General features: G+C 38.4%; 1 protein-coding gene across 1 annotated transcript in view; it reads left to right on the plus strand.

Moving 5' to 3' along the window:
* Positions 1–8,108, plus strand: part of LOC107615452 (protein MON2 homolog) — a gene marked incomplete in the record, with an annotated part of 37,769 nt that overhangs the window by 19,366 nt on the left and 10,295 nt on the right. Inside the window, 9 exon segments of the mRNA XM_016317514.2 lie at positions 4–135; positions 227–358; positions 446–498; positions 582–630; positions 875–933; positions 1,598–1,737; positions 1,816–1,988; positions 7,547–7,675; positions 7,761–7,846. Coding sequence (XP_016173000.1) covers positions 4–135; positions 227–358; positions 446–498; positions 582–630; positions 875–933; positions 1,598–1,737; positions 1,816–1,988; positions 7,547–7,675; positions 7,761–7,846 — 953 coding nt within the window.

Here is an 8,108-nt window from a genome sequence, read left to right on the forward strand (position 1 = left end):
CAGCTTGCTGATAATCCTAATCCACATTTGAAAAATATGGCACTTGATGCACTTGATCAATCAATATCTGCTGTGTTAGGTTCTGACCAATTCCATGACTACAAACAATCCAAATCTCTTGAAAATCCTGAGAAAGTGAGGCTTTCTAAAAGTTTTATATCTGGCTACCTGAGATTTTATTTAAGTCAGGATCTCATGATAAGTTTGAAGTCTCTCTTGATTTCAGATGGAAGTCACTCTTGATAAGTTGAGGTCTCTGGAAATTTCAGTCATATCTCCTCTAAAGGTTCTTTATTTTTCTACTCAAAGCGTAGATGTTCGTGTTGGGTCTTTGAAAATTCTTTTGCATGTCTTAGAGGTAATGCTTTAGATTTTCAAAGTTAAATTGTCTCATTTATTCCATTATTCTTAGTGTCTTTACATGATATCCATAAAATTCTTACAGAGACATGGAGAAAAACTTCATTACAGCTGGTCTAATATACTAGAAATGTTGAGGTTTGCCATCTTTCCATTTGCTCTATGAATCTATCTTTGGGTAATCCTATAGTTAATATCTGTTGTTTTTTGTTGTTATTAAGGTATGTAGCTGATGCTTCAGAGAAAGACCTTGTTACTCTTGGTTTCCAGGTCAGTAAAGACAAGAATGATTTATATGGTGGACATATCTAATTTTTGTAGATATGTTCTGTTTACTCACTTTTTTGAAAACCAATAAACCATACATAAATTACACTTAAAAAGTGTTCATTGAGTATCCATGGGGGCAGGTAGATGCCCCATTTAGTTTTTGTTATTATCTCTGCAACATTATTATTAAAAAATTATTAATTTTCTTCTCTTTTTTTCTTTTCCTTTTTTCTTTTGGGTGTAGAATCTACGGGTGATAATGAATGATGGACTCTCCACCTTACCTGCAGAATGCCTTCAAGTGTGAGTTTCTAGAATAAACCACGATTTTGGCCCCAAAACGATACAATTTCCGACAAAATGACCACCGAAAGAAATAAATGACACTGGCTCCCTAATGATTAACTCTATTTGACAAAGTGCACCATTTCTTTTTTATTTTTATTTTTTTCATAAGTTGCAAACAATTGTGCATTTGATCCAATTTTTTGTAGGAAAGTTGGATAATTATTTAAAAAGTGTATTGGAAAAGAAGAGGCAAAATTTGATCTCTAGATCCTTTTCCATTTTCTTTTAATTTTCGGCCATCCACATAGGAAAAAGAAAATCGTCATAAAATAACACATTTGTAGTAAATTCAGCAAATTTGAAGGATGGAAATACTTCATTTTTCTAAGTATGCTTGCAAGAATTGCGTCAGAATCCGATCTCTAATGTCTTTTTTAGAGTATGTTTCCTTATATTTGGTGCATTTAAGTTTGAGGAGATCATGAAGTTCTTTTTTTCTTTTGGGGGTAATTTTTGTCAAAATCTGAATATTTTGGGAGGCCAAATAGTGGCTTATTTGAGATTCTACTTTCCATGTTGCTCACCTGCATGCTACATTCATGCAAGTAAATTTGTATATCATTTTTTAATTGTTTTCTCTTCCCTGATTGCCTTATGTGCATTATTTCATGGCTAACAGGTGTATTGATGTGACTGGAGCATACAGTGCTCAGAAGACAGAATTGAATATAAGCTTGACTGCCGTTGGCCTTCTGTGGACTATGACTGATTTCATTGCAAAGGGCCTTGTCAATGGACCTTTAGAAGAAAATGAAACAGGTCCATATCTGTTGTCTAGATGAAACTTCTGTTATTCTGAAATTATGGTAGTTTCTCATAATATTTGTAACCTTTCAGGTGTTGGTTCCATAGTTAAGCAGGTAGACAGTGAAAAGATGGAGGGTGAAACTCATAGTATTTCTTATAATGTGAGAGAACACGCTTCATATATAGATGATATTGATTGTGAGAGGCTTCTTTTCTCTGTTTTCTCGTTACTTCAAAACCTTGGGGCTGATGAGAGACCAGAGGTATTTTAATATTTTATTTAATTACTCCATTCTCGCTTTTTTTGTCTTTTTTCTGAACGGAAAAATTCTTGTAACATCCATTATATGTGAAGAGGATTATCCTGTTATAATGTTCTGATCTTAGTTTACAAGAGGAAAGACAAGGACTTGACTGGCTGATTTTCACTGCTTAATTCCTAATTGCTGCTGGGTGGCTGTTTGTTGTTATTTTTAAGCTAGTTTAGCAAGTTTTAGAGCAGTAGTGCTAGTCCTAGCTACTGCCTATAAATACTAGTGGTTAGTTAGTTTTTAAGTTCGTAAAAAAATCTGTTAAGTCTGTTAGTTCAGGAGAGGAAAACACTCTCCACAGTTGGTAGTTCCACCAGTGTATACCAATTAGGGATTGTGATTTGCAATCCATAGTTCATCAATAAAATCCCCTAATTCTACTAGATCCCTGATCCTATCAACTGGTATCAGAAGTCCATGGATCCTGGAAGCTTGTGGTGAATGGTACAACCACCATCGCGGAAAATGGAAGGGAGATTGGATGTGATGGAATTGCGATTTCATCGCTTTGAGGATCTGTGCCACGTGTTGCAGGAGATTTTGCAGCGGATCGATGCGCGAGTTGATTCCATGGAGCAGAGCGCTCTGGTCTGTCATGAGCAGAGTTCTCCGGTGTTGCACCAGGTCGCTGGTGGCTTGTAGGGGAGTAGAAGCATGCTGGAGCAGTGGAGGAAACTTGAACTCCCGATTTTTCGCGGTGAGGACGCGATGATTTGGATCGAGCGTATGGAGCAGTTTTTTTACTAAGAGCGGTGCCGGAGGAGGAGCGGCTCACGGTGGTGACGTTTGCCATGGAAGGCCGCACGTTCACGTGGTTCTGGTGATGGGAAGCAACCGCACCGATGCTGCAGTGGCAGCCCTTCCGCATGGTGCTACTGCGTCACTTCCAACCTGAGTGGTTGCAGAGTCCCTATCAATCGCTGTTGAGGCTGTGACAAACAGGCATCATGCAGGACTATGTTGATCAGTTTGTGATGCACGTGCATCCTCTGCGAGGTCTGGCTCCAGAATTATTGATTGACTTGTTCTTGAATGGATTGAAGCCTGACGGGAGTGAGGAATGCAGGCTGTTCTCGTTCCAGACCGTGGATGAATTGATGGAGTTGGCGCAGAAAGTGGAGAACCGTAACATGGAACTGTGGGCAAGCCTATGACTCAGAGCTTCATAACTAACAAGCCGGCACTCGCAGAAGCAGCAACAGGTCCAGCAAGTAAGGGTGCAGAGTCACTGGTGGAGCCAGCGAAATGGAGGGGAGTGTGGCACCTTAGCAATGAAGAGTACAAAGCTAAATGTGTGCGGGTTGAATGTTTTTTCTGTGATGAACCGTACTCAGCAGAGAATGTGTGCAAGAACAAGGAATTCAAGCTGCTGATTGTGGAACCTGAGGCTAAGGAAGGGAATTGGTTGGAGCACAAAGCTGTTCCAGAAGCAATGGAGCAGTTGGAGCTCAAACTTTCGTGCTCCGATAGCCACCATAGGTCGTTCAAGGCGTGGGCCGAGGTGAAGGGAATGTTGTTGAGAATGCTGGTCGATTGTGGCGCTTCGGATAACTTTGTAGCACCAGAAATGGCAGCGGAGTTGGGGCTGCTCGTGGACACTAAGCCTAAGTTCCAAGTGAGGGTGGCTGACCGGCGAAATTGGGGGGGACAGGGCAGATGCAAGGGGGTCACATTGAGCTTCCATAACAGAGGATTTCTACCTTTTTCCCATCGATGTGGCTGAGTTTGTCTTGGGGCTGGCATTGTTAGATAAGCTCGGGGTCATTCGGGCAAGTTTTAAGGACTCTTGGATCGAGATACTCGAGGATGGGGAGGCTTTAACCTTGAAAGGCGACCTGGTGTTGTGCGATGGTGGGTTAAGTTTACACTCGGATATGCTCACAAGTGTGCACACGGTGTTGGACGCTTGTGAGGTAGTCTTTCAACCACTACCAGGTTTACTGCCGTATTGATCGCATGATCATGCTATTCCCGTAAAGGAGGATAAGGAGTTGACTGGCTATATTTTCACTGCTTAATCCCTAATTGCTGCTGGATGGCTGTTGTTCTTTTTAAGCTAGTTTAGCAAGTTTTAGAGCAGTAGTGCTGGTCCTAGTTGCTGCCTATAAATACTAGTGGTTAGTTAGTTTTTCAGTTAGTCAACAAATTTGTTATGTCTGTTAGTTCAGGAGAGGAATACTCTCTCTACAGTTGGTAGTTCCAACAGTGTCTAACTACTCTCTTCAACTACTACAATAAAGTGTTATCACACTAGGTGGGACGATTACATAGATCAAATGACGTTATTGTGTCCTATCATGTATCATGTTTACATAGATTTCTTTTGACCACCTTGTGTATGATCTTGGGTTTGAGCCAGATGCTCTGTCGATCTTCTCTCCACATGTCCAAACCACCTGAGTCGAGATTTTACCATCTTTTCAATTATGGCTCTATCCAACTTTCTCTCTTATATCCTCCTTCCTTATTTTGTCTATGCGTGTTTGGCTGCCATCCATCTAAGCATCCTCATCTCTATCACACAAAACTTATGTTCATTCTCAACTTTTGTTGCCTAACTCTCCATTCCTTATAATGTGCGATAAGTTTTTCCTTAAGTTTTAAAAGTACGTTTTTGTCATATATAAAACCAGACATACTCTGCTACCGTAACCAGCCTGTTTGAATCCTATGTTTTACATCCTCCTCAATTTTTCCATTATTTTGTATAATACACCCAAGATACTTAATCTCTTTACTTGTGGTAGGATGCGTTTTCCAATTTTACCTGTGTTAATGTTTTTACCTCAGTGTGTATATTTCATCTTATTACGGCTTATGCGCAAACCATACACCTCTAAAGCTTCTCTCCACAAATCTACCTTCTGATTTAAATATTCCATTGATTCTCCATAAAGATAATGTTATCAGCAAAAACATGTACCATAATACATGTTCTTTGATATGCTTGCTAAGTACTTCCCAAAGGAATGTGAAAAGATATGGTGTTAAAGATGACCTTTGGTATAGTCCTACGCTAATGACTAAAAGATTCCTCTATTACACCACTTTGAGTCTTCAGACTACTTGAAACCTCATTCTTTATGGCATGAATATATGCATCCCTTCTCCGTTCTTTTCCAAATCCTTCCATAACTCTTATTTTGGTACCCTATTGTATACTATTTCCAAGCCAATAAACACCATGTGTAAGTCCTTCTTGTCACTCCACTACCTTTCCATCTTTCCCCTTAACAAGTATATAGCCTTGGTGGTAGATCTACTTGGTAGAAAACCAAACTGGTTCTCCGAGACGTGTCTCAACCTCATTTCTATTACCCTCTCTTAGAACTTCATGGTATGACTCACGAGCTTGATTCCTCTGTAATTTCCACAATTTTGTATATTCCTTTTATTTTTCTTGATAGGAATCAAGATGTTCTTTCTACTCGCATGACATCTTAGATTTTAAAATCTCAATCAAAAGTTTGGTTAACCAACCAACACTTTACACTCCTTACCATTTCCAGACTTCAATCTAAATATTGGTTGGGCCTATTGCTGTACCATTCTTCATCTTTTACTTCAAAATCTTGAATTCTTTTTAATAGTAATTGAAGTTTTAGTCTTCTTCCCTCGTGTGACCAACCAGAGCACAAAAGAGTCTCTCATCCCTCATTAAATAACTTGTGAAAATAGCTGTTCCACCTTTCGTTAATTCTCTCATAATAGGGCCAACACCTCACCATTCTTGTCCTTAATGCACTTAACTTATCCAAATCTCTCATCCTTCTTGATTATTTTCTATCTTATATATACCTNNNTCCTTTGTACCCAAAGACCCTTCCATATATTTCTTGTAATTGTGCCTACATTCCATGTCCGAAATTGCAACCTTTTTATTGCCTTTTTCTTTACCTTTACCTCTTCTTTTACCTTTGTGAACTAGCTTATTTACCCTTGTTCGTTTGCTAAAATGTGGGAATCCTTGCTCATCTTGCACTACACCTGAGCACCAATGCATTGACTGTTACTCATTTGACAATTTACCCGAGCAATACAGCGTGTTGCTTCTAGGCAATGACCTAACCTTAGCGCAATATCGCGTTTGGTCCATGTCATGAAAGATTCGATAAAATTACATTGGCTGTCGACGGCCGAACACAACCCTCCTCCTTTATCTGGACTTGGAACTGGCTATGTAACATAGGCAGAGTTGTCTAACTATTCTCTAAAACGCCTAAATTACTAGGTGTAGGTTAGATCCTTTTAGAGACATCAACATGCCTTATGTCATGGTTGAATCTCTTAGGATAAGTAAACTAGAATATCTAGATAAATTTATCTTTAAATTTAGGCATTCAAGATGCTAGTGTATCCTAGATCAACAATTATTATTTGTTGGGACTTGAAAGAAGCATCCGTGTCTGAATAAGTAGCATTCCTGTTTAAGCGATTAAAATGCTGCAATCTACCTTTTATAATTATAGTGCAAGAAATAAGATCCTCGTATTATACCATGGTATTATCATTTTGTGGCCTTCTTTTGGGTATATGTTGTAGCTGTACTCAGTTACTTTTCATCAATATTTTTGTTCTACTTGCTTAAGGATATGATTTAAATAGCCTTGTAAACTGGCAGGAAATTTCATCATCATCTTATTATTATTGTTGTTGTTGTTGTTGTTGTTATTTGTTTTGAGGGGTAAAAAAAAAGGGGGGGGGGGGGGTGAAGTTAGATCCAAAATCTTAACATAGTATTTAACAATCCACAAATTATCTGTCGTGCACATTGCAACTTCACATTCCTAATATCATGGTTATTAAACTCGACCTGGCCATAAACTCGGCCAGGCACTTAATCAGCTAGATTAGCTGGTGGGTTACTTGTGGAGCTGGATCTAATCAAATACATGAAAATACAATTAAATTCAATAAACATATAATGGATTTTGCTAACATCCTCCCATTTTTTATGTTGGAGGAAGTTTGTAAGTCCCATACAGAATGCCTCTAAAAGTAAATCATTTAACAAATAAAGAAGGGGTATTTTGTTTATTCATAGGACAGTGGAGATGCTAACTCACTCCTTTGTTTAGTGTGGAATCTACCAAAATTCATAATATAATTAGTTGTATAAACACAGTGGCCCAAGTGGTAGTGGAGCAGCTATTATGCATAGTGTTAAATAGTGAACTTAAAAAATTTCAGAACACCCATGTGGACATGGTTCAAGAGGCAACATGCAATGTGTGCGGTTCAGATGTTGCTGCACTCTATGTGCAGTTCATGAGACCCATTCAATATCTGTTTTGACTTGCGGCGACTAGTTTTTCCCGAGTTTGCCAAGATATGACGGGTTCAAATGCTTTCGGTTTCAAGTTAGGCAATAATATTGACAACCTGTTTCAACACTTAGCCTATTGCATTTATAATACACTTATATTTTGCTAATTGGATGAGATTTTGTGAGTGAGTTAGCTCTATTGTGACCTCTGGATGTCAAAACTTTTATGTATTTCTTTTTGTAGGTGAGGAACTCTGCTGTCAGGACACTTTTCCAAACATTAGGAACTCATGGCCAAAAGCTCTCCGAAAGCATGTGGGAAGAATGCCTTTGGAATTATGTATTTCCTACATTAGATCGTGCTTCTCACATGGTAAGCTGAACCTTTTGTTTGTTGATTTAAGAGATTAATTCAGCATGAGCTGATATCCTTAAAAGTTTTTCTTATCTGGAAGTAGGCTGCAACTTCGTCTAAAGATGAATCACGAGGGAAAGAACTTGGAACTCGAGGAGGAAAAGCAGTTCACATGCTCATACATCATAGGTATACTAAATCAACAATTCATATTACCTTGTCCTGATTTTTGTGGCCTCAGCTAACTTTGAATAGTACTTCATCTCTAAAGCATTCAACTTTGTATTTATGTGATCATGAGTATGTATGGTTGTAGTTATTTTGTTTAAAAAGTGCATTTTTAGATAAAAATTACTTCTTAAATTTTTGTAGATTGTTTCGAGAAGATTTAGAAGTGAGAAAAATATTGGCTTATTTTTAGAAGCAAGTAAAAGTTGCTTTTCTGATAAAG

This window comes from Arachis ipaensis, chromosome B09 (genome assembly GCF_000816755.2).
Source record: "Arachis ipaensis cultivar K30076 chromosome B09, Araip1.1, whole genome shotgun sequence".
In the NCBI taxonomy this organism is placed as follows: domain Eukaryota; kingdom Viridiplantae; phylum Streptophyta; class Magnoliopsida; order Fabales; family Fabaceae; genus Arachis; species Arachis ipaensis.